This window comes from Lampris incognitus, chromosome 2 (genome assembly GCF_029633865.1).
Source record: "Lampris incognitus isolate fLamInc1 chromosome 2, fLamInc1.hap2, whole genome shotgun sequence".
Taxonomy (NCBI): Eukaryota; Metazoa; Chordata; class Actinopteri; order Lampriformes; family Lampridae; genus Lampris; species Lampris incognitus.
In genome coordinates this window covers 3,479,114-3,506,644 of record NC_079212.1, presented here as the reverse complement: position 1 = coordinate 3,506,644, position 27,531 = coordinate 3,479,114, and the positions used below count along the sequence as shown (strand labels likewise).

Genomic DNA, 27,531 nt, shown 5'->3' with positions numbered 1-27,531 from the left:
AGTCGGAAGCTGAAGTCGGTACCTAGAGTGTAGTAGTGGCAGTAGGAAGCTGAAGTCGGTACCTAGAGTGTAGTAGTGGCAGTAGGAAGCTGAAGTCGATACCTAGAGTGTAGTAGTGGCAGTAGGAAGCTGAAGTCGGTACCTAAAGTGTAGTAGTGGCAGTAGGAAGCTGAAGTCGGTACCTAGAGTGTAGTAGTGGCAGTAGGAAGCTGAAGTCGGTACCTAGAGTGTAGTAGTGGCAGTAGGAAGCTGAAGTCGGTACCTAGAGTGTAGTAGTGGCAGTCGGAAGCTGAAGTCGGTACCTAGAGTGTAGTAGTGGCAGTAGGAAGCTGAAGCCGGTACCTAGAGTGTAGTAGTGGCAGTCGGAAGCTGAAGCCGGTACCTAGAGTGTAGTAGTGGCAGTCGGAAGCTGAAGTCGGTACCTAGAGTGTAGTAGTGGCAGTCGGAAGCTGAAGTCGGTACCTAGAGTGTAGTAGTGGCAGTCGGAAGCTGAAGTCGGTACCTAAAGTGTAGTAGTGGCAGTAGGAAGCTGAAGTCGGTACCTAAAGTGTAGTAGTGGCAGTAGGAAACTGAAGTCGGTACCTAGAGTGTAGTAGTGGCAGTAGGAAGCTGAAGTCGGTACCTAAAGTGTAGTAGTGGCAGTAGGAAGCTGAAGTCGGTACCTAAAGTGTAATAGTGGCAGTAGGAAGCTGAAGTCGGTACCTAAAGTGTAGTAGTGGCAGTAGGAAGCTAAAGTCGGTACCTAGAGTGTAGTAGTGGCAGTCGGAAGCTGAAGTCGGTACCTAGAGTGTAGTAGTGGCAGTCGGAAGCTGAAGTCGGTACCTAGAGTGTAGTAGTGGCAGTAGGAAGCTGAAGTCGGTACCTAAAGTGTAGTAGTGGCAGTAGGAAGCTGAAGTCGGTACCTAGAGTGTAGTAGTGGCAGTAGGAAACTGAAGTCGGTACCTAAAGTGTAGTAGTGGCAGTAGGAAGCTGAAGTCGGTACCTAGAGTGTAGCAGTGGCAGTCGGAAGCTGAAGTCGGTACCTAGAGTGTAGTAGTGGCAGTAGGAAGCTGAAGTCGGTACCTAGAGTGTAGTAGTGGCAGTAGGAAGCTGAAGTCGGTACCTAGAGTGTAGTAGTGGCAGTAGGAAGCTGAAGTCGGTACCTAGAGTGTAGTAGTGGCAGTAGGAAGCTGAAGTCGGTACCTAAAGTGTAGTAGTGGCAGTAGGAAGCTGAAGTCGGTACCTAAAGTGTAGTAGTGGCAGTAGGAAACTGAAGTCGGTACCTAAAGTGTAGTAGTGGCAGTAGGAAGCTGAAGTCGGTACCTAGAGTGTAGCAGTGGCAGTCGGAAGCTGAAGTCGGTACCTAGAGTGTAGTAGTGGCAGTCGGAAGCTGAAGTCGGTACCTAAAGTGTAGTAGTGGCAGTAGGAAACTGAAGTCGGTACCTAAAGTGTAGTAGTGGCAGTAGGAAGCTGAAGTCGGTACCTAAAGTGTAGTAGTGGCAGTAGGAAGCTGAAGTCGGTACCTAAAGTGTAGTAGTGGCAGTAGGAAGCTGAAGTCGGTACCTAAAGTGTAGTAGTGGCAGTAGGAAACTGAAGTCGGTACCTAAAGTGTAGTAGTGGCAGTAGGAAGCTGAAGTCGGTACCTAAAGTGTAGTAGTGGCAGTCGGAAGCTGAAGTCGGTACCTAGAGTGTAGTAGTGGCAGTCGGAAGCTGAAGTCGGTATCTCAAGTGTAGTAGTGGCAGTCGGAAGCTGAAGTCGCTACCTAAAGTGTAGTAGTGGCAGTAGGAAGCTGAAATCGGTACCTAGAGTGTAGTAGTGGCAGTAGGAAGCTGAAGTCGGTACCTAAAGTGTAGTAGTGGCAGTAGGAAGCTGAAGTCGGTACCTAAAGTGTAGTAGTGGCAGTAGGAAGCTGAAGTCGGTACCTAAAGTGTAGTAGTGGCAGTCGGAAGCTGAAGTCGGTACCTAAAGTGTAGTAGTGGCAGTAGGAAGCTGAAGTCGGTACCTAAAGTGTAGTAGTGGCAGTAGGAAGCTGAAGTCGGTACCTAAAGTGAAGTAGTGGCAGTAGGAAGCTGAAATCGGTACCTAAAGTGAAGTAGTGGCAGTAGGAAGCTGAAGTCGGTACCTAAAGTGTAGTAGTGGCAGTAGGAAGCTGAAGTCGGTACCTAAAGTGTAGTAGTGGCAGTAGGAAGCTGAAGTCGGTACCTAAAGTGAAGTAGTGGCAGTAGGAAGCTGAAATCGGTACCTAAAGTGAAGTAGTGGCAGTAGGAAGCTGAAGTCGGTACCTAAAGTGTAGTAGTGGCAGTAGGAAGCTGAAGTCGGTACCTAAAGTGAAGTAGTGGCAGTCGGAAGCTGAAGTCGGTACCTAAAGTGAAGTAGTGGCAGTAGGAAGCTGAAGTCGGTACCTAGAGTGTAGTAGTGGCAGTAGGAAGCTGAAGTCGGTACCTAAAGAAGCTGAAAATGCTGAACTCTTAACTGGAAGCCGGAACTTGGTCGCCTACAGGCAGAATTGTATGTAGTGTGGAAACACTGTGTCGCAGGACTTTGACAGAAATGTCAGTCAAGTGTTTGATCCAAACCACAGACGACAGAGAAGTCGTAGAACGACCGGGATTTCACTCCTACCTAAAACGACCACGGGCGGTCAAAATTACGGCTGGTTTTAAACTCTATATTCTGTCAAGATAAATACCCAACGGAGGTATTAATGCATTATATATGTTACTATGTCTGTTAGGAAACTGACACCAAAATTAACATTTTAACAACTATAATACTCTTTCTAAACCATTTAAACTTCAGAGAGACATGGTGGAACTTGACCAGAAAAATTGAAAAGGTGAAAATATTCCCTGAAAAACCAAACGGAGAACACGTGTTGCTAAGCTAACAAACGTAACGAGGCCTATAAAACGCGACGTGTAGAAAAACAACTGAAAATACAGATTGAAACAGTCCCAAACAACGACCGGAATTAAAAATTCATGTCACTTCCGGGCTCCGTAGTAGCTGGACTGCAAAAGAGGAGCGTAACGTACAAGACACGCCCCCTGGTACAACAACTGCCCACATCAGTACAAGACACGCCCTCTGGTACAACTGCCCATATCAGTACAAGACACGCCCCCTGGTACAACAACCGCCCATATCAGTACAAGACACGCCCCCTGGTACAACTGCCCATATCAGTACAAGACACGCCCCCTGATACAACTGCCCACATCAGTACAAGACACGCCCCCTCCGCACCTCTCTGAGGTTAAGGCTGCGGCCTGTAGAACAGGGGGCGTGGGGTGGTGGGCACACAAGCGTTCAGTTAAACCCCTAAACCCAATGGGCCAATGGAAGACCGTGACGATAGGTGAGCATCCAATGTACTACAGCCTTCAAGCAGCAGGTAGGTAACACAGCCCCCCCCCTTTTCTCCCCCTCCCAAATTGTACTTGGCCAATTACCCTACTGTTCACATCCGGCTTCCCACCCGCAGACACAGCCAATTGTGGCTGTAGGGACACCCGACCAAGCCGGAAGTAACACGAGGATTCGAACCGGCGACCCCCGTCTTGGTAGGCAATGAAATAGACCGCTACACTACCCGGGCGCCAGGTAATCGCAGTACTGCGTTTAGAAAGCACGTGAGGACGCAGCGCTGTCGCTCCGCACGACCTCTGCGTTGCCTTGTCTATTCAGACCGACGCAGCGTCACAGGCAGACCCGATCAAACACCCCAGAGCCCGCAGGCGTCACCAATCGATCCCAGCACAATAGAACAGCGCCAAATCAAATGCAGCACTGTCGATGTGTGCAGACATAACACGCAGCTATGTACGGTTGAAGTTGAACGTATGACGTCATATGCACACTCTTCCGTATCCCGACTCGGCCAGCTCGAGGACTTCCGGGCAAGACGGCAGAGGGAGCAGACACACTGTAACCACCTCCGAGTAGCAAAGCCTTGAAAAGTGATTAATTTGAACTTAAACCTGACAAGAGCTTTTGTCTGTCAAACAGAACATCTGTCAAGGTCGCTTGGTATCTAGTAAGGAATCCTGGTCACGTTTCCATAACAACAACGTGACACTACGGCATGGCCAAGGCTAACGCTAAAGCTAGGGCTCTCCTAGCTAGCACACAACTACTGTGGACCATGGAGACAAATGACAAAGGGACAAAAAACACTTTAACGTCGCCTTCCAAGCCGCCAGCACCGCCGAAAACCAAAAACAAACAAAAAGGAGGCGAGGGAACGACTGCTGGACCCATCCAGACACACCTCAAAGGCTGCGGTCCTGGCTGCCGTTGAGACCCTTCAAAACCTGATGGAGGACTTCAAAACGGAGCTTGTAATGTCGAAACTGGGAGGCGGACCTTTAGCGTAGTACTTCTGTGTATACTACTTACCGGAGTACGCGTTTCGCACATGCGCAGTAGATCGGCGTTACGTATTTCCGAGCAAAATGGTGAAATACATGCAAGAAGAAGAGCCGCTTTGTTGTATTTAACACAACTGGAGGAAAAAAGGGGGGAGCAAGAAAACGGTGTGTGCGTTTTAATGAAGAATTATAAAGACGAGGGTAACGACGGACCTCGTCACGCAAGGGACGTCCGGGTGGCGTGGCGGTCCAGTCCGTTTCCTACCAACACGGGGATCGGCGGTTCGAATCCCCGTGTTACCTCCGACTTGGTCGGGCGTTCCTACAGACACAATTGGCCGTGTCTGCGGGTGGGAAGCCGGATGTGGGTTAAAAAGAACAAAAAAAACCCTCTTCACACAGGCTCTCTTCAAAGTCGGCGTCCATTTTTATTTACCAGCGCATGCGCAGTTACGCGCAGACGCAACATGACCTTTCGCAGAGTACCGCCCCAGAACGGTGCTTGTCCAATCCTCTGTCAGGCTTTCAAACAGACAGCAAAATGCTGAAACGGTGGGCCTGCGGGATCTGCAGATCGGATACCAGATATGTGAAAAGTTCGGAGGGGTGTAATTTTCTTTCCCTTCCTGAAACCCAGAACGCAAGAAGCGCCATGTCAGCAATGGATTTGGCGGTACAGCAGACCCCATGGCCAGCGTAATCCACCCAAAACCACCTGTCTGCTCCAAGCTAAGCTTGCTACCTATTATTGATAGCTAATACAGCTAACGTATTGTAGCGAATTCGGGGGGGGGGGCAGTCTGGGAGACCGTCGCCACAGCCGGGACGCGAACCCGTGGCTCCCACTCCGCAAGCGACAACGTTAACTGTTTAGTCGAGCGGTTAGCGACGTCTCCGGCGGCGCGGGAGACACGGGTTCGCGTCCCGGCTGCGGCAGTTCCTGTGGTTGCCCCCCGAATTCACTACAGTATTATTACTGCTACTTTAACCCACACAGTGACTATTACCATTATCAACATATCAACAAAATAACATTATTAATGTACCTGATGAAAGTAAGCAGCTTAGTCTGTGGCCAGAGAAACCTCATTTAATGCTAACTAATGCTAGCTAGCCCACTAACATAGCTTTGTTATGCTAGTCACAGGTTAGCCAGGTTCCACCTTTCATATCAGAACATAAAGACCCGCGGGGAGGGTCGGCTGGGATGGTCTCTGGCCAGTCTGGCCTCCCCATATCCGGCCTATTTTGAACGTTTCTCCCCCTCTGTGAGCTCCGGGTGGGGACCGACCGTTCAGCAAAGTCTGTTGCAAGTGTAGGTGCATATAAATAACTGACAGAGTCGGGCTGTGTCGCTTAGTAACATGTATTCACCGGCTGTGCCCATAACGCAACTGAGGCATGTTACACAGGGCAAGTATACATCAATCAGTGCCCCCAGGGGGAGCTGTTGGCTGCATAACATTACCCTACAACAAAGTCATCCCGCCCACGGAGGCATCTCGTTTGCCGTATTTTGTTGAAAATACCGGTTCTGGTCCGAAGGTAAAAAAGAAATCATGGGGCGGTTCCCCCGGCATGTCCCTGGCCACCCTGCGTCCCCCAGGAGCCCATACGGAACCCCCGAAGAAGCCTGGATAAAAGAACGCCATGGGGAACCTTGGCCAAAATCAACACTATAATATGGTGATGCTGACAATGGATTATTAGAACATACCAATAACAGCTGTAATATTTAACTTACCCTGCAGGGCAAGAACACAACTGGTCCACAATGTGTTTCAGGATTAGTTGATGGGGTTTCTCATTCTTTGATTGCGACCGGTAAGCTTTACTCTCCATTACAGTCACCCCCCCCCCCCGGCAGCCCAGAGTCCACGCAAGTCAGTTGTACTGTTAGTAGTGTAACCGGTTATGTTCTTGCCTGGTGCGGATTCGATACGAGGTGTACTGCACCACAAGGTGACGTCACTAACCGCTCGGCTAAAGGGTCAGACCCGTTAGCTAGCTAGGGGCTAACGTGTCTTATTAGTAGTTTACAGTATTGTAACGTGCGTGGATGACCCGGATTCGCTGCAATATTCTGAAGGTGCCCCCCCCCTGCATACTGTAACCCCTCTTACCTTACACGGGAGGATGTGGTAACGATCACGGATGAATAGGCTCGGTAGTCCTCCTCGGCTAACGGGTTGGACCCTTTAGGCGACTGGTTAACGTTGTCGCCAGTGGACGGGTGGGGGGGGGAGACCCGGCTTTGCGTCCCGAATTCGCTACAATATTCAGGACGAATTACTCCAAAAAACTCATCACTTAGTTTCTCTGGGAAGGCGCTGATTTCTTCCTTCATGCTTTGGGGTTTTCCGGCTACTTCCTGGATGGTTGTGAAAAGCTTGATGGGCATAGCAACAGTAACCACGGGGGGGGGGCGGGACTTTGCGAAAGGTCAGTTGGAGGTCCGCGGATGTCCGACGAAATTTGGCGACGAAATTTGCGTCACGCAGACCCTCGCGTACTGGATCGCGCGACCCATACTCCCGTGCCACCAATTTATGAAGGCCAATAGAACTTGATCAGCGCCATCTTAGGTGGAGCAGAAAGCCATCAAGTTGCATTAGAATTGCCAGCTAAAATGCCGAGTGGCGGCGCATACAGGTGCTCCAACCGCACAGGGTGGAAAAAAAGTGGCCATGGAAAACCCATGGCTGCCAGCCCGCGCCGGCCCTGGCTTTTCCCGCCCTGCTGAAGGTGCATGGTGCACGGCACTGCTTGGCTTTGGTTCCAAACCCAGCATGGTAGAAGCACAGTCCCCCTGAGTCCTGCTGCCGTGGCGACACCCGCAGCCTCAACCAGCGGTGGTGGAAGAGCGTGGGCAGGCAGCAGAGAGGCCGCACACTGCTGTCGGCTGGCCAGAAAAATCCCGTCAGCCTCCGCGGCAACTCCCGGAAGCTGCTGGTGGTGGACAACTTGGAGCTGGCCAAGGCAGCGCGGACGGAGCTGACGGAGGAACAGCTGGCTGAAAAGGAAGGTGGGGTTGCACGAACCCAGCATACTCAGCATCTTGTCCATTAGCTCCGATGGTTTGCCGTCTCCCAAGCCTTGCAGCAGAACAACCGGTCCGCCCGCTCCACCTCTGCTGGCTCAGAAGCCTGCAGCAAGGGTCTCTTCACCGTACCGTACTTATCCACGGGGGGCGGGGCTTGCAGCAGGCCCAGTATCCGTGACGCCATAGATGTTCCGAGTGCCGCCACGACGTAGTGGTACCGGGTCTCATCCACGGTGATGTTCCTAATTGTGAACTGGGCTTGGATATGAGCGAACCATGCTGCCACAGCCGGTTCCCGGAAGTCGGGCAGGCAGTTTGAGCGAGACGGCGTTAGTTACTGCCGCTGCACTGGGAGCTTCGTCCTCCATGGCTCACGTCGGGGTCACCAATGTGGAGGACGAAAGATAGGAGACGAGACCACTTCTCCTTTTGACCACACAGCCATGGGGTCGTTTATTTCCTCCAACAAACTCTAAGTCAACAATTCAATATGCTAAACACCTCAGCCTCGTGTCTACCCACAATCCCCCTTGCTAACCCCGCCCACTGTCTTAAAGGGACCGTCTCTGGCCCGCATGGTGAATATCTAACCTGCAAGTAGGTCACTACAGCATATGTGTATGTATGTATGTATGTGTGTTTATGTATTTGTATACAAGTATGTATGTGTGTGTGTGTGTATGTATGTATGTGTAAGTAAGTGTGTGTTGTATGTGTGTATGTCTGTTTTTGTGTGTATGTATGTATATATACATGTGTTTGTGTTTCTACATGTGTATGTATGTGTATATGTATGCATGTGTACATATGTATACATACATACAAACACATACAAAAATACACACATGCATACATACATAAAACATGCATACATACATAAAGACAATCATACATACAATACACGCATACATATATACATACACAAACATACATACACACACACACACATACAATAGATACATACATACAATGTATGTGTATCTGTATGTATACCTGTGTGTGCATGTATCTATTGTATGTGTGTACGTATGTATGCACAGTATGTATAAACTGTATGTATGTAAGTGTATGTATGTATGTATATATGTATGTGTGTTTATGTATTTGTATGTATATGTATGTGTGTATCTATGCATGTATTGTATGTATGGTTGTATTTATGTATGTATTGTAGTGAATTCATGGGGGCAGCCCAGGAACCCGTATCTCCTGCACCGCGGGCGACCCGGCGGTGGCCACGGTTCCCAGACTGCCCCCATGAATTCACTACATTGGGGTCAGAGGTGGGATGGTGAGACCGTGAGGTCATCGGACGCGTGGGCGCCCAGAGGCGTGAGGGAGCTGGTATGCTGCAGCACGGGGACGCCTTCCCGAAAGAGGGGGGTAGTGTAACGTGCATGGATAAGTAGACCCGTTAGTCCTTACCTAACGGGTCGGACCCTTTAGTCCTTAACTAACGGGTCGGACCCTTTAGTCCTTAACTAACGGGTCGGACCCTTTAGTCAACTGGTTGACGTTGTCGCCTGCGGTGTGGGAGACACAGGTTCGTGTCCCGGGTGCGAACCCGTGGCTCCCACACCGCAAGCGATATGTATGTATGTATGTATGTATGTATGTCAGTATATACATACTGTATATGTATGTATATACTGACATATCCAGGGAATAATAACGGGCTCAGATATTACTGAAAGACGATAGACATTCAGCCATTGGACAGACAGACATGTCAGACAGACAGACAGACAGATGTCAGAGACATGAGACAGACACATGTCAGACAGACTGACAGATGTCAGAGACATCAGACAGACATGTCAAGACAGACAGATATGTCAAGACAGACATGTCAGACAGACAAACAGATGTCAGAGAGACATAAGACAGACAGACATGTCAGACAGACAGACAGATGTCAGAGACATCAGACAGACAGACAGATGTCAGAGAGACATCAGACAGACATGTCAAGACAGACAGAGATATGTCAAGACAGACATGTCAGACAGACAGACAGAAATGTCAGAGAGACTTAAGACAGACATGTCAAGACAGACAGAGATATGTCAAGACAGACATGTGAGACAGACAGACAGAAATGTCAGAGACATGTGAGACAGACAGACAGACATGTGAGACAGACAGACAGATATGTCAGAGACATGTGAGACAGACAGACAGATATGTCAGAGACATGTGAGACAGACACAGACATGTGAGACAGACAGACAGATATGTCAGACAGACAGAAATGTCAGAGACATGTGAGACAGACAGACAGACAGATGTCAGACAGACAGACAGAAATGTCAGAGACATGAGACAGACAGACAGACATGTGAGACAGACAGACAGACATGTCAGACAGACAGACAGAAATGTCAGAGACGTCAGACAGACAGACAGATATTTCAGACAGACAGACAGACAGAAATGTCAGAGACATGTGAGACAGACAGACAGACATGTGACAGACAGACATGTGACAGACAGACATGTGAGACAGACAGACAGATATGTCAGACAGACAGACAGATATGTCAGAGACATGTGAGACAGACACAGACATGTGAGACAGACAGATATGTCAGACAGACAGACAGACAGATATGTCAGACAGACAGACAGAAATGTCAGAGACATGAGACAGACAGACAGACATGTGAGACAGACAGACAGAAATGTCAGAGACGTGAGACAGACAGACATGTGAGACAGACAGACAGATAGATATGTCAGACAGACAGAAATGTCAGAGACGTGAGACAGACAGACAGACATGTGACAGACAGATAGACAGACAGACAGATATGTCAGAGACATGTGACAGACAGACAGACAGACAGACAGATATGTGAGACAGACCAGACGGAGGAATGTTAAAATAACTTTATTTTCTCCATCATGAGAATATGTCACATGCCTCGTTCCTCTGTCTCTTCACAACGAACACACACCAAAGACTGAGTGCAGGCTAACAGATTCACATCTTCATCATCGTCATCATCAGGTATGTACAGGCACATATACATAATACCAATATAAAAAACAGTCCGTCAAACAGAGGAGGCAAACCTTGATCCCTTCTCCATCATGAGTTTCTGTGATACAAACATCCTCAAACGTTCACTCTGCCGTAGCAGAGGCGACTTCTCTTGCTGGACGCCATGAACAAACTAAGCTCCTCCCATCAGGCGTCACATCCCGTGACGTCCTCGGCCATTCTCTGGGGGATATAAAACTGTACAGTTAGAAACAGGCGTGGCTGTATTTTATCCACAGCCAGGAGGAAGGTGAAGGTCAAAGTTCAAACCTTTAGTGCCTGCCAGCTGCGGGGCGGGAGAGGACCCACACCCTCGTAGTCTGGCTCCAGTCTTTCATAACAGACACAACACATACACAGTGGTTTTCAAAACCTGGGCCAGTATCCAGATTCGGGTCATATGCTGGAGAAAGGTATCTAAAGCTACTAAAGCTGTAGGCTGCATGCACCACGTCAGACTAGTGGCTTCAAAATCTAAAGCAAACAAGTCATCATGTTATCCTACAAAACTAGTTCATCCTACAAACCGTCTCGTTAAAGTGACCCGTTAGCTTCTGAAAAACACGACGGTGATGAGTTTTGATTGACGGCTCAAAGGACAACATAGATCATCATCACACGGCGGCAAAAGATGCTAATCCGAGAACTACAACTACAGGTCAAGCACAGGCTCAAAATAACACGCAAGGCAAAGAACATCAAGGTAGGCCCTCGGGGAGAGCAGGGCTTCTAGAGAAACACTCACAGCAGAACCGACTAGTAGTAACACTCATAACCAGAAGAGCAGAATAAGAGAGCGTATCTGAAAAAGGTGAGCGATGCTAAAAAACATTCCAGTAGATTCCTAGTAGGCTAGATTTTTACAAATAATGTAACACCAAGATTCCTGAAGGGGGAGAAAAGGCCTCTGTACAAGGTTCCCTCATCTGCCGCGTTGCATGTAGAGTCCTACACACCGAGGGAGCGCCGCCGTCAGCCTCGGCTGCTCCTGCCAGCGTGGCTTCAGTCTCTTTACTCGTCCTTAACGATATAAAGCAGTGAAAAGTACACGTAGTATTGCAATAGTGCCTCTAGCTTAAAAAGACCCACACACTATAGGTCAAACAACATATAGTATCGATCTTCTCCGTCCACAAACTACTTTCACTATTCCCAGAAAGCACATTACACACACACACCTACAATAAACAAGCAGAAAATAGCAACACAAAATGCTAACATAGAGCTTAGCAGAGGTTCACTTTTTTAACCAGTATTCATTTAGACGTTGCTGAACATTGCTTCTAGTCACACAAACACTTCACTGATCTCTTCAGTGCTGAGAAGCTCACTGGACTTCAGCAGTCCACTGGGACAGCTGGCCCGCCACTCACATGCACCTCGCGGTTTCTCATATTTACTCAGAAGGAGTTTTAAACAGGAGAAATAGCTGATCTGATTTGGAGCCACTTTTTCAGAACCGAGGTAGAATTTCTGAGGATGCAGGTGGGGCCGTTGCACCCAGGCCCGCATACTGTCCAGGCCCGGGATGATGCAATTGGGGCTTTGAGCAGGGGCTCCATGCATCATGTCCAGTGGATTATCTTGTTATCTAATGTGGAAGTTGTCTGGACCTGTGTATTGCGACTGCATTCATACGTCATCGTTTCTCTGATGATTTTAAGTGATTTAGCCCCGCCACTGAGGAGGCCCACGTCACGGCATTCTTGGTGCTGGTCCCAGGCCCGGATAAATGGGGAGGGTTGCGTCAGGAAGGGCGCCTGGCGTTAAACCCAAGGTTACCAAATCAAACATGTGGATCATAAATCATCACAGCATATTTTGCACCACATGTCTGTGCAGTCGTCGTATGTTTGGAACCAGACCACTTGTTTTGTACATACAGGTTCAGTCTGGCGTTTCTTTGGAGGCGGTGCCTTAATGCAGCTTGCTTCTTGGACATTTTGATGAATGGATGAAAATCCAAAACCAGAGAAGACATGTAACGTTAAGCTAGTTGCACCGCGAGCTAACTATTTGCTGGAGCTCAAGGTTTAACAGTTGACCTTGCTGACTTGGGAAACAACCGCATCCACATAATCAAGGACGACGGCTGAAAGTTGCACAATTAACAACTAATAATTAACGTGTCATAACACAGGTGTCATAAATTAACTGATTATTAAAACTGACGTGTCATAAATTAACAATTGATTATCAAAACTGACACGTGTCACAAATTAACAACTGATTATTAAAACTGACACGTGTCATAATGACTTTCTCAGCAGTGATATTTGGAGAAAATCCTGTTGCTTCAGTAAGTGTGTCCCAAAAATGTGGGTACACAGAAGCGCCTCGCTTCATATCATCTGCTGTGCAGCATTTATTTTGACCACGCATGCGCACCAGTTATGCGCGCCTCTGATTCTAATATCAGACTGCTGGCCAAGTGACAAGTAAACAGCGTTATTTACTATTCACCCATTGTCACGTGATCCCTCCATCTGCGAGTATTTATTCTAGTCAACTACCTGGATGGCTAAAGCTAGCTAGCTAGCTAGCAAGGTGCAAAATACTCAACTTCTGTAGGAGAATAAGGAGGTCTTCTGGACATTAAGAAAAATTTGGTTCACAGAAAAGAAAAAAAATATGTGGATGTGAGAGAGAGAAAGAGACTGAAAACTGGATTTGTGCTTAAGTCGATGGAGGGCGGACCTGTCATTCAGGAGAAGTTGCTGTCAGCTGTCTCTACACTACTGCTAGTCCTGGATCAGGTCAGACCTTCAGCCAGTCAGTCAAATAGGAGAGCCATTAAATTTGCATTAATTGATCAATTTGATATTGATCATGGGCCTGTAATCAATTCTTGCACCCGGGCCTGTCATCACACACCTCCACCAGTGACCCCAACCATGACAGGGGAGCAGGAGGTCTGTAATGCTAGCGGCAGCTGCAACAGTGGCCTGACCTAGCAAGGAAAAGCACTATTAAAAAGTAATTTTACTTTGATAGAAATCAGTTTGGGACGTTTTTTTCAGTGGAACATATTATAAAATGTGTCTGCCTGAGCTTCCTGTTTTCGAAAAGGGGCAATATCCTTGTTTCACAAGGTTTGAATGATGGTCCTACAGGACTGTTGTGAAGCCCAGAGGGAAGATTCAGTGAAGTCTCAAAGCGTCTCAACACTGATGTGAGCAGTGAAGTTTTTGTCTGTATGATCACAGTAAATAAATGCCCGACATTTTAACTGTCTGGTTTCAACACAAGTCAAACTATTCTTTAAATAAAGATGAAAAACAGTTAATTCACACCAACTTGAGCACTGAAATTATGAGGAAGATGTAAGCAGAAGAATCGAAGTTGGAACTGAACAGTCAAAACGGGGCTAGAGACCAACACTGGACCAGGACTTCAGGAATAAGTTGCCCTGCAAAAACAAGAAATAAGAATCCGGCTGCATTTGGAAAACCACCGCAGTCTATCTGGTTCAAGGGTCTGAAAAATTTGAACTGTTTTTCTAAACATTTCTGCAGCAAAACATGTCCAGTTAAATCCTGAAACACCCGCTGGAACGCCGAACGTGTCCCACCATTTAAAGTGCAGGCTCTAATCTGGCTGAGCACAGCGCCCATCAGACACAGCAGAAATAGCCCCAATGTACAAAGCGTTCGAAGTGGATTAAAAGCAGAATAAAGGCACATCTGGGAATTCAGAACTATAAATAAGATGTATTTACACACAATAAGTTAGTAACTAGGTAAAAACACACACACACGCACACACACACACACACACACACACACACAGTGACACCTGGCGCTGCCTGTTTGTAATCCCTTTCCCTTCTGTTTTTCTCTTCTTTCTCCAGATACCTTGCCGTCCCTGAGTGGACACAGTAGAGTTTGCTGTTAACAAGTAGAAACAGTCTTCTAGTTCAGTTACTTCATAATGGGACTACGTCCCCGTCAGCTCTCCAGGGTTAAGACTGGAAGGGCTGACGGGGTGGGAGGAGAGGGTGAAGGGGGGGGTGAAGGCAGTAGAATGGGGAGTTACCCTCACAGCTGTGTCTATTTCACCTCAGAAGGGGAGACCTGATTACATCTGGGTGGCGCCGCACAGCAGTTAAACTCAGTAATTTCCCCTGCAGGTAAATCCTTCAACAAACTGATGCGTAAAGATGACGTTTTTATTCTGCACTTTGTCAGACCTTATAAAGGGCTACAGACTGCTGTTGTAGTTCTGCATGCTTCAGTAGGTGATGTCACTTCCTGTCTGTGCTAACTGCTGTGGCAGTTCTTGTTTCAGTAGGTGATGTCACTTCCTGTTTGTTCTACCTGCTGCTGTACCTCTTTGCTCTTCAGTAAGTATGAATTCTAGGTAGCTTGGGAACCCAACAACAGGGCTGTAGAAGGCTGCAGTAGACCGGTAACTAAAGAAAGGTGTGTAGCTTACAGTAATTTACGGTAGGACTTTGGGTTTGGAGAGGAAAACGGTAGGCTACAATAGAGAGTGGAATACTGTAGGGTACAGTAGACAGGACTATGACCGAGTACAGTAGGATACAGTAGACAGCAATGTGGTAGGGTACTGTAGGTTGCAGTCGAAAGAGGAATACAGTAGGGTGCAGTAGAAAGAGGACTACAGTAGGGTGCAGTAGAAAGGAATACAGTAGGGTGCAGTAGAAAGAGGACTACAGTAGGGTGCAGTAGAAAGAGGAATACGATAGGGTACAATAGAAAGAGGAATACAGTTGGGTGCAGTAGAAAGAGGAATACAGTTGGGTGCAGTAGAAAGAGGAATACAGTAGGGTGCAGTAGAAAGAGGAATACAGTTGGGTGCAGTAGAAAGAGGAATACAGTAGGGTGCAGTAGAAAGAGGACTACAGTAGGGTGCAGTAGAAAGAGGAATATGATAAGGTGCAGTAGAAAGGAATACAGTAGGGTGCAGTAGAAAGAGGAATACAGTAGGGTGCAGTAGAAAGAGGACTACAGTAGGGTGCAGTAGAAAGAGGAATATGATAGGGTACAATAGAAAGAGGAATACAGTAGGGTGCAGTAGAAAGAGGAATACGATAGGGTACAATAGAAAGAGGAATACAGTTGGGTGCAGTAGAAAGAGGAATACAGTTGGGTGCAGTAGAAAGAGGGATACAGTAGGGTGCAGTAGAAAGAGGAATACAGTTGGGTGCAGTAGAAAGAGGAATACAGTAGGGTGCAGTAGAAAGAGGACTACAGTAGGGTGCAGTAGAAAGAGGAATATGATAAGGTGCAGTAGAAAGGAATACAGTAGGGTGCAGTAGAAAGAGGAATACAGTAGGGTGCAGTAGAAAGAGGACTACAGTAGGGTGCAGTAGAAAGAGGAATATGATAGGGTACAATAGAAAGAGGAATACAGTAGGGTGCAGTAGAAAGGAATATGATAGGGTGCAGTAGAAAAAGGAATATGATAAGGTACAGTAGAAAGGAATACAGTAGGGTGCAGTAGAAAGAGGAATACAGTAGGGTGCAGTAGAAAGAGGACTACAGTAGGGTGCAGTAGAAAGAGGAATATGATAGGGTACAATAGAAAGAGGAATACAGTAGGGTGCAGTAGAAAGGAATATGATAGGGTGCAGTAGAAAAAGGAATATGATAAGGTACAGTAGAAAGAGGAATATGATAAGGTACAGTAGAAAGAGGACTACAGTAGGGTGCAGTAGAAAGAGGAATATGATAGAGTACAATAGAAAGAGGGATAGAGTAGGGTGCAGTAGAAAGAGGAATATGATAAGGTACAGTAGAAAGAGGACTACAGTTGGGTGCAGTAGAAAGAGGAATACTGTAGGGTGCAGTAGAAAGAGGAATATGATAAGGTACAGTAGAAAGAGAACTACAGTTGGGTGCAGTAGAAAGAGGAATATGATAAGGTACAGTAGAAAGAGGACTACAGTTGGGTGCAGTAGAAAGAGGACTACAGTAGGGTGCAGTAGAAAGAGGAATATGATAAGGTGCAGTAGAAAGAGGACTACAGTAGGGTGCAGAAGAAGGAGTAGGTATGGGGCACATCCATAGCTGAATGGTTACAGCACATACTACGTGGCCGCAATGTCGCTGGTTCGACCTTTGTTGCAAGTCATACCCCTCTCTGTCTCTCCCATTTCCTTTCTGCCTCCACTGTCGCGATCCAATAAAGGAATAAAATAAAAAAAAAAAATCTTACAAAAACAAAGGAGTAGGATACAGCAGACAGGAACACTGTAGGGAACAGCAGAAACAGGACTATGATAAGGTACAGTAGGCAGGGCGTATGGTGTCGTGGGGTACCGATTCTTTTCAGCAGGAAAGACAACATGCTAAGTTTTGAATCAATGGTTGTTGGCAGCATTTCCTTTTGTCCCGCATGTTCCCTTTGGCCAAGAAAATCCAAGTAATTAGAAATATTAGTGGACAGCTGCTGTATTGTCAACCAGCACACAAGCACAAAATATACAACCAGTAAAAATACCGCAGCGTTAACCTTCAATTCAAAAGTGAAGGCAGGAAAAAACAACGGAAATTTTTTTCTTTTGGATTTCCCCCCTTTTTCTCCCCAATTGTACCCGGCCAATTACCCCACTCTTCCGAGCCGTCCCGGTCTCTGCTCCACCCCCTCTGCCGATCCGGGGAGGGCTGCAGACTACCACGTCTCCTTCGATACATGTGGTCACCAGCCGCTTCTTTTCCCCTGACAGTGAGGGGTTTCACCAGGGAGATGTAGCGCGTGGGAGGATCACGCTATTCCCCCCAGTTCCCCCTCCCCCCGAACTGGTGCCCTGACCAACCAGAGGAGGCGCCAGTGCAGTGACAAGGACACATACCCACATCCGGCTTCCCACCTGCAGACACGGCCAATGTGTCTGTAGGGAGGCCCGACCAAGCCGGAGGTAACACGGGGATTCGAACTGGGATCCCTGTGTTGGCAGGCAACGGAAGAGACCGCCACGCCACCCGGACGCCCAGAGATTTTTAAACTGAGATGAAACTGAGTGAAAGAGAAACATTAATTCTAATGTGCTGTAATCATTTCAAAGCTCATTCAAAACTGACAAACCTCCAGTATAACTAACTTGGTGGTCTGAGGTGACCATTCAGAACCACAGTGTGTTTGAAGTAGGAAGAGACCAACAGCTAGGTGTTCTGGGACATGTAGTGCATGTCCGTGAATGTTGTGTCCCCTGACTGATGACTGGATTGTATTTTTCCACCACAAAAGAACGGGGCGGCATGGCTCAGGAGGCAGAGCGGGTCCTATATTAATCTGAAGGTTCCAGGCTCGACCCCCCAGCTCCTCTAGAGAGCGTGTCAAAGTGTCACTGAGCAAGAACCTGAACCTGAACCTGAACCCCTAAACTGCTCCTGGTGAGCAGGCTGGCACCTTGCATGGCAGCCTCCTCCACCAGTGTGTGTGTGTGTGTGAGGCATTATTATGAATCCCACGGCACTTCTAGGCAACACACGCCCTGCGTAGCATCCAGGCGCTAGGATTCTGGGAAGACCGGCCCTACTCTGCCTCTGATAAGATAACCTTAATCCTAACCCCGCCCTAACCCTAACCTTAACCAACCCAACCAACGGAGGCAACGAGTTCTGGCCAATCCTAGCGCTTGAGCGCTATGCGGGGCGTGTCTTGCCTAGAAGTGCCGTGGGATTCATAGTAACGGGAATGGGAGGCATACACTGTAAAGCACTTTGAGTGGTCGTAGACTAGAAAAGCGCTGCAGTCCATTTATTAACCATTCAGGGTGCCACTTTACAGCATGTGCCATAATTGGAGCTTCACAGACAGATAAATAGTAAATGTCTGTTAGCAAATGGAGGTGAGTGGGTCCCTCTATGGTTCTGGTCTAGATTCTGGTAAGGTTGTGCATTAGCTCAGGAACCAAATGGTTGTTAACATCTGGATTGGGCCCCTACAGAGGGACAGAGGAAGAACAAAACTGATCCCTGAAATATTCAGAATAAATCAGCAATTAAATATCGCTATAGTGTGAAACAGACTTAACAAGCTGCTTTGAGCTGGAAGTTCTGTTGTTGGCAACAAGACTGGTTTATATTGTAAATTAGCCCATCAAATAGCCCATCAAAACCCAGAGCTTTCTGGGTTAGAAATTTTGTTTGTAAAAACTTGAGGATCCCCTGAGTTTGAGAATAAGAGAAATTGAGAAGTAAGTGAGAAATTATGGCTGGTAGGGTTTTAAAGATCAACCCCGCTGTAGGTTGTCATGTTCAATGCATCATATTTGTGCTCACAGACATTCACACACACATTTAGACACAATTGGAAGACACAGAATTCAAATGAAGATGCATCGTTTTGTGCTTCCCAGACAGCTTTTTGACTGGATAGCTTTACGTTCGTCTCTCCTTTCTGGTCTCGTCAGAGGTCTCATTGTGAGCCGTACTGGTTCAAGGTCACTCCAAGGTCAAAGGCTGGAGGTCAGAAAGCCAACAGGGTCAGCAGTGATCTCTATGGTGACTTATTAAGACCAAGGTGGCAGGAGAGAGATCAACGGTCATGTGGATTTGTGACTTGTCAGGATCCATCCATAAAATATCACGATTCCTGGGGTCAAAGTTTAGGCAAGAGTAGGGCAGGCGGGAGGGGCGTCAAGACTGGTGTTTTCTCGCTCCGTTTTGTTCAAGTTTAGCGGTCAAAGGTCAGCGTGTCCTCAGAGATCAGTGACCTTGTTCTCCACCAGGGCGGCGACCTGCTGCAGTCTGTAGGCCAACTGCATCTTTTGACCTGAGCTGTCCTCCTCCAGAGACATGATCACCTGACACACACACACACACACACACACACACACACACACACACACACACACACACACACACACACACACACACACACACACACACAGAGTTAGCCAAACATAGGGAGGTGGAGAGACAGGCACACAGAGAGACATGGACATATTAATTAAGGTCATCAAGACAGAAATAATTCACAATGTCTATATCGCTGATAGGCTTGAGTGTGTGTGTGTGTGTGTGTGTGTGTGTGTGTGTGTGTGTGTGTGTGTGTGTGTGTGTGTGTGTGTGAGGGGTTGCACAGACGTCTTTGCTGCTCTTTGATGACTCTTTAAGCTTGACGTCGATTATGACATTAACAAAACGTCCGCCTTGCAGAAGACAACAGCTGAGCAGCCTGGTGGTGGGTCATTGCAGCAAACCAGTAGCAGCACAGGGGTCGGCAACACATGCACACGGTTGCACGCGAGGCAATTAACATGGGCACGCAGAGCAATTAAAAGAATCTAATATACGTTTTTTGATAAAAAACATATTTAATCTGCTTCCAGAGTGGGAAGATGGCTGTGTGAATTCACATTTGCAGCGGCCTCACCCAGTGTCTAAGTGTTGTCTTAGTTTTATGGCTGGGAGAGCGGGGCAGGCTAAGCTAACTGCTAGCCCACGCAGACCGGTGGTTCCAAGAGTCATCCTGGCTGGTGTTCATTCCCATGGACAGGGATTTTTGTTTAGTGTGGGTATGTGTGTGTTAGTGTGGTTATGTGTGTTAGTGTGGATATGTGTGTTAGTGTGGTTATGTGTGTTAGTGTGGGTATGCGTGTTAGTGTGGGTATGTGTGTTAGTGTGGGTATGTGTGTTAGTGTGGATATGTGTGTTAGTGTGGATATGTGTGTTAGTTTGGATATGTGTGTTGGTGTGGGTATGTGTGTGTGTTAGTTTGGATTTGTGTGTTAGTGTGGGTATGTGTGTTCTTGTAGTTTTTGTGTGTGTTGTTGTCTTTGTGTTGTGCTGTTGTGGGTTGGGGGAAACGGCATTTCGTGTCATTTCATGTACACAAGTGCATGAAGTGAAATGACAAATAAAGTGCTCCTGATTCCTGATTAATAAAAAATATAGTCAAATGTGAATGAAACAATTCTACTTAAAATAATACTGAAATAATTAATTAGTCTCAAAATACACAATTGTTTTTGACAGCAAGAGAGCGCACAAGACCACGTTCCTCCCCCTCCCTCTGACCTAGTATTAATCTATGTATAAATGGTATTAATGTATGTATAAATGGTATGAATCTATGTATAAATGGTATTAATGTATGTATAAATGATATGAATGTATGTATAAATGATATGAATGCATGTATAAATGGCATTAATGTGTGTATAAATTGTATGAATGTATGTATAAATGATACAAATGTATATATAAATGGTGTTAATGTATGTATAAATTATATTGATGTATGTATAAATGGCATTAATGTGTGTATAAATGGTATGAATGTATGTATAAATGATACGAATGTATATATAAATGGTATTAATGTATTTATAAATTATATTAATGTATGTATAAATGATATGAATGTATGTATAAATGATATGAATGCATGTATAAATGATATGAATGCATGTATAAATGGCATTAATGTATGTATAAATTGTATGAATGTATGTATAAATGATACAAATGTATATATAAATGGTATTAATGTATGTATAAATGATATGAATGTATGTATAAATGATATGAATGCATGTATAAATGGCATTAATGTATGTATAAATGGCATTAATGTATGTATAAATGGTATGAATGTATGTATAAATGATACGAATGTATATATAAATGGTATTAATGTCATGTCATAACATGTAGACATGCCAGTTGTAACAACTGTTCTGAAGAATATACTGTCTGAGCTGTATTCCCACCACGTTTCAGAGAGACAGGGTCAAGCTTCAGAGAGACAGGTTCAGTAATAGAGAGAACCGTCAGTTTGAAATAGAATGTTGTATTATCGTTCTGAAAAGTGTGTTTTCACATGGGGTTACAAACCAAGTGGTGACACACATAAAGCTGCCACTGCTGCAAGGTTATCACATCGTTTCTAGTACTAGGGGTATACACCTTGCCAAAAATCAGCATGAGAATTATTCCCCCTAGATGGTACCACTGGCCCGAGTTCGGGGCCCTGGCTCATGGAGTACACAGTGCAGTGCTTAAAGCCATTCTCTGACGGAGGGAACATGAAGGAGGCTTTCCTCAGCAGGTCGCAGGTCACATTTGATGGGCCACCAGACACAGAAATACCTGTTTCTGTGAAAACTGTAGAGAGACGCAGCACAGACATGCTGAAACCGTAAGACACCAGCAAACTCCTGCACTGAAACATGCATCGGTGTTCAGCGCAGCTCTCGATGAGGGTGTGGATGTAAACTACGTTCTACATCTAGCGGTGTTACCACATACTGACAAACAAGGCTCGCACTAAACCAGTCAGACTGAAGTTATTTTGTTTTGTGCCCTAGTCATTCTGATACATTTACACAAATAATCAAGTGTGTGTGTGTGTGTGTGTGTGTGTTACCTGGTCATAATATTTGTTGATGTACTTGTAAAGCTCATGTAGTGCCACCAGATTGTTCATCTCCGATGCAAAACTCTGAAAAACAGAAAGACAGACACAAGTGTTCAGTTGGCGTCTTCTGCCTGGTAGTACATTTCCAGGTAAACTCAGGATTTCAGATAAGAAGTCATGTGACATGTTGTTCCCGTTAGTCGGTGACCAGTTTTAACTATGTTGAACTGAACTGCAATTGTCAAGCCCACTGGTGACACACTGACCACATAATTCATAATTCTGCTTCTCTCTATAAAAGACACAAGTCTGAGGTGGAGCCTACATATGAAGAGTCTGAAGACTCAAGGTTTGAGCTGCTATCATCATCATCATCATTACTGTCATCATTATTGTCGTAAACTACTGCAGGGAGAGGAGTCCTAGGCAGGGGAGGGGTAATATCAGAGAAAGGGGGGTTATATGGGGGAGGAGGGGGGTTGTATGGGGGTAATGTGTGTGTGTGTGTGTCTGTGTACTGACCCCCGACAACTCAGTGAGGGTAGAGTTCATCTCCTGGTAACAACCTGATGCTGCATTGTGGATATCACTGTAATACCTGAAACACACACACACACACACACACACACACACACACACACACACACACACACACACACACACACACACACACACACACACACACACAGTTTATCTCAGATATTTCCCATGAGGACCACCAGCTCACCAGTTTATCAAAGTACCTGGAATGTTTCCTTATCGTTTTTTTAACCTGTAATTAGTTTAATATTGAGTATCTGCTGATCCAGGTTCAGATCTGATTTTTCTATTTTATTTATTTTTTTACCTGTAAGCAGTTTAATATTGAGTATCTGCTGATCCAGGTTCAGATCTGATGTTTCTATTTTACACAATACAGCTGCAAAGTGCACTCGTCATACAAGATATGCTTGACAATTAAATAGCTATGCACTGAGAAGACATGTATGCATCACAGACGTGGTTTTAATTTAACAAGACAAAGCAGCCCAGCTAAGACCATACTGGTCCTATTGGTCACACTGGTCATACTGAAAGTGGCTCTCAGGATAGACATTACAAGAATGCACTTTCCTTTTCCAGTTGTTTCACCTGCTTCAGTTGTGCGCTATGTCACTTTAAGGCGGCTACAAACCACCTGCAGAGACGCAGAGGTCAAACAGCAAAGGATCAAGATGTGATCTGGCTTAACAGCCATACCCCTCAACTAACCCGGGTGCTGCACGGCGGCTGCCCACTGCTCCTAGCTACACAGCTAGGATGGGTTACATGCAGAGGAAGCAGTTCCCCACAGGGATCAATACGTAGCAGCATAAAAAATAAAAATAATGAATACATTAAAAATTAAAATGGGTTTTGATTGGCTCTGATATTGATCTCTTGCATCAGGGCACCCCACCAAAGTATCACAGGTTATGATACAATTACACTAAACAAGCAGCCAATCTGCAGTAGTATGCTGGTTTATACTGAGTTGTACTGGTTATACTGGGTTGTACTGGATTGTACTGATTTATATTGGTTTGTACTGGTATCAGAAAACATGTCTCACCTTTCAACGAGCTGTTTGTATCTGGGAATCTCTCTGGCATACAGCAACTTGTTGACCGGGGAGTCCTAACAACAACAACAACAACAATTATAATGCTGCTGTGATAATAATGTAAATAAATATAAAAATCATAACTGCTTTAAACACATTATCAACCAAACATGTTCATCCAACAACATCTCACAAACAGCCCTGAAACCAAAAAGTAGGACCGCTGTGATCCTCTAGAGGGCGCTTCATGCCTTCTTATTTCCATGGTAACGTGTAAGAGGGTGGCACATCAGTGTCGTGTTTTATTTGAAAACATTTCTCATCATTTTAAATTAAGATAAGTTTCATTTCTTTTCTACTACTGACAGTGTTTTGCATATTTCTATTTCACATTTCTTTTTGAAATGTCGTTTTAATCAATTTGCAACAGGTTTTGCTTGGAAGAATCTGTTAATATTATTCATCAGTATTATTATAATAATAACAGGGTATCTGCAGGTTACAACAAGTTAAATCTAAGCCTTTTTTAGACTTTTTAAGACCACCATGAATGCAATTTAAGACCCATTTCACGTCCATACTGGCAAAAAAGTATGAAGGGAAAATATGAAGGAGTCCCAGAATTACTTGCAAAATATATTTATTAATGACTATACAGAGGTCAAGGGTAATTTTACAAATGAAGACAAAGGACTGTTTACAACCATGTTCCCTGAAATCATATGGAATGACGCAAAAAATGTACCTTATCCTGTAGTACGCTGCATAATAATGAACTCTTGCTGGTTTTGTATTCTGAACTCATAACCAACAACTCTTAATACAAACTCTACAGCTAATGCCTACACCATGTGTGTGTGTCTGAGTCTGTGTGTGTGTCTGTGTGCGCACACAAGGACCAGGCTACGTTGATCTGAGCTCCTCTCTCTTGACCTCAATCTCCTCCACAATGTTCTTGAGCTCAGCTCCTTTTTCCCTGCAGCCCCTCCTCAGAGCATTTGACTTTATTATGAGCCGGGCCATCTGACTTCCAGTCTTGCCTTCAGCCTGTTCTGCAAACATGTCTGCATCTCTAGCCAGACTTTCAGAAACTTCTTGGAGGGTTTTCCTTTGTTTCTTCAGTTCTTGCAGGTAATCCTCTGCAGCCTTTCTTTTCTGGGCCTTTGCATCGGACTCTTGCTTCCTTCTCTCTTGATCCAGGTGTATACGATACCTGGACCTGGCTGATGTCAGGAGTTGTTTTGTGAGAGGAACCTTGGTAACCCCTCCATATTGACTGACAAGGTCACACGCCAGTCTGTGTGCAACCATCGTGTCCTCCTGCATGTTGACAGTCTCAACTTGTTTGTTGACAGAAAAGCCTCTTTCCACAGAGGCCTGTCCGTGGGACAACATGAGGTCTCTCTTAATGAAGTCTGCCAGCCCAAATGGCGTGATGTACGCCGTCTTGTCCTTTCCACAGGTAAAGGTTTTAGCGATGTCAGAGTCAGGGAACATGGTCGTAAACAGCTCACCGATGCCATCGTAGCTGTCATATGGCTGATGTCTAGTCACCGTGTGTAATATCCACAGCACCTCCACTTTCAATGTTGGCGTAGATCCAAATGCTGTCCGAAGGCCGCTAACTGGAGGAGCTGCAGAACGCATCGTGATGGGGGCGGATTTTGAAGCTCCCGCTCCTGATGTGCGACAATACTGGTTGATAGCGGGCGTTTGCTGCTGCGCTTTAATGGCCGCTTTGTGTTTCTCTGACTTTGCATGCGATTGTAATGATTTTATACCCAACGTCCCAAGCTGCAAAGTTCTTTTACATAAGGTGCAGCGGGCTTGAAATTGGTTTTCAGCAGGCTTCAACCACGCACTGAATTCCCTGTTCTCTAACCATCTATAATTAAACTTGCACTTACCCATTGTATGCAAGGAACACTGGGTTTCGTTTTTCTAAGTGCACGCTAGCTAAGGCCGTTGTCTCACACTCGCTTTGCTTCGTCCGTTGTCTCTGCCAACTTTGACCACCTGCCTGCCTGCCTGGCCGGCCAGCCGGCCAGCTAAGCCCTCATGCCGGGTGTGCTGTGCTCCGATCAATTCTGACCGGGCTGCGGTTAACGTTAGTGATTACTGGTTCCATGCTCGTTTCGTTTTGTAGTTTTGTTACAGCGTAATCAAAACATTTCTTAAAATAAAAGTGAGGTTGAACTTTGTAACTTCATAAAAGTAACGTTAGTCAATTTTTATTTAAGACCTGTCAAAATCGTATTTAAGACTTAAAATAGACAATTTAAGACAATTTAAGGCCTAAAATTGAGATTTTGCGATTTTAGACTTTTTTAGACTTTTTAAGACTCCGCGGATACCCTGAATAATATTATTATTATAATTGTTATTATCCTTCTTGAGGCTTCCAGCTCTTCTAACAATCACCAACATTTGTTCTGTGTGAGAAGGTGACTCCAGAGAAATGGACGTCATGAAGAGGAAAATGGGAGGAAAACAAAGATCATGAACCAGCTCCAATGATAACAAATGTGTTGGCATAGCAACCAGTTTAGCACTGCATGATGGGAAATATCAGAACTACTGGATCACTTGTTTGACCAATCAGATGCTTTGGTCTCTCCAGGAAGATGACTTACGAATGCTTAACACAACCTACACACAAACGGGCAGACAGCTCCTACCCGTCCGACTTTGTGTTCCGAGGTGGTGCAGGAGTCGATGAAGGTCTGGGCGATGACAGACAGGACGGCGTCCACGCTGTCTGTCACCTGGACATCGAACACAAACTGAGGGTTCTTCAGAATGTTCACCCAGAATCTGAGAGGAAGACTAAAGACACATGCACATCAGATACCCATGCCTCCAGTTACCTGTCTGCCTGCCTGTCTCTTTCACTAGTCTCTCCATCTTCCTGTCTGTTTATTTGTCTGTTCAACTGTACGTCCCTTCACCAGTCTGTGTGTGTGTGTGTGTGTGTGTGTGAGAGAAAGACAGACAGACAGACAGACAGACAGACAGTCAGAGAGAGAGAGAGAGCGATATCAATTCAACGTCTCTATTGTGAGACACTAATGCCCCTTTTCCACTGCATGGTACTGGCTCAACTCGACTCTACTCTATTCGACTCTACTCACTTTACGTTTTCCACTGCAGATAGATAGATAGTACCCCCTCACGGCGAAGCCCCGCTGGTCATTTGTGGGCGTGTTGACTAGTTTTTTTTTTGAGATTTTGGTAACACTTTAGTATGGGGAACATAAAAAACTTAATTACTAGTGAATTAGTAATGATCAAGATGTCACTTTAGTATGGGGAACATATTCTAAGTAACAAAAACTTAATTTAGAGTAATGTAACACTATGAACACTTGTAGTGTTGTGTGTTGTTATGTAAGAACAGACCATATTCATTAAGTGTTAGTAAGGGAGAATAACTCTTCTTGTGGTACTACCACCTTATAAAGGCCATACTAAGCAAAGCATATTGAGATGGTACTACTAATAAGCAATACTTCTGAGGTTATAGAGGGAAAACCCATAGTTCATGGCTTACTGGTTGTATAATAAGGCCATGCAGAATAAGGCATTAATGAGTACGTAATAATGACCAATTAAGAGCCAATATGTTGCTAATTTGCATGCTAATAAGCACCTAATTAATGGTGACTACGTTCCCCATACTAAAGTGTTACCAAGATTGTATATATATCTAAATAAATATACATATATTTATATTTTATTTATTTATAGGGGTATTTTCATGTCACCATTTCGTATCAGCTCAGCTCACTTGGAACCTCGACGCAGGTGGTACCAAAAAAAGTACCTGGTACCAGGTACTATCCCTAACTTTTGCCCAATGGAAAACCAAAAAAAAGTGAGTAGAGTTGAGTTGGGTCGAGCCGGTACCATGCGGTGGAAAAGGGGCATAAAACAATATAAACACACACTAAGAGCTAAGAAAGCTCAGTATGGGCCTCCGGGTGGCGTGGCGGTCTATTCCGTTGCCTACCAACACGGGGCTCGCCGGTTCGAATCCCTGTGTTGCCTCCGGCTTGGTCAGGCATCCCTACAGACACAATTGGCCGTGTCTGCAGGTGGGAAGCTGGATGTGGGTATGTGTCCTTGTCGCTGCACTAGCGCCTCCTCTGGTCGGTCGGGGCGCCTGTTCGGGGGGACTGGGGG

The 27,531-nt window shown here is 45.7% G+C and overlaps 1 protein-coding gene across 3 annotated transcripts in view; it reads right to left on the bottom strand.

The window, feature by feature from the left end:
- Positions 1-16,356: 16,356 nt before the first annotated feature.
- The window catches only part of plxnb3 (plexin B3), a 136,994-nt gene continuing 125,819 nt past the window's right edge, over positions 16,357-27,531 (bottom strand). For all 3 annotated transcript variants that reach the window (XM_056275288.1, XM_056275290.1, XM_056275289.1), the window contains exons 35-39: positions 26,028-26,175; positions 23,359-23,423; positions 22,290-22,365; positions 21,777-21,851; positions 16,357-19,209 (exon numbers count right to left, since the gene is read on the bottom strand). In XM_056275288.1, the coding sequence (XP_056131263.1) occupies positions 19,105-19,209; positions 21,777-21,851; positions 22,290-22,365; positions 23,359-23,423; positions 26,028-26,175 (469 nt within the window). In that variant the 3' untranslated portion in view covers positions 16,357-19,104. The remainder of the gene's footprint in view (positions 19,210-21,776; positions 21,852-22,289; positions 22,366-23,358; positions 23,424-26,027; positions 26,176-27,531) is intronic.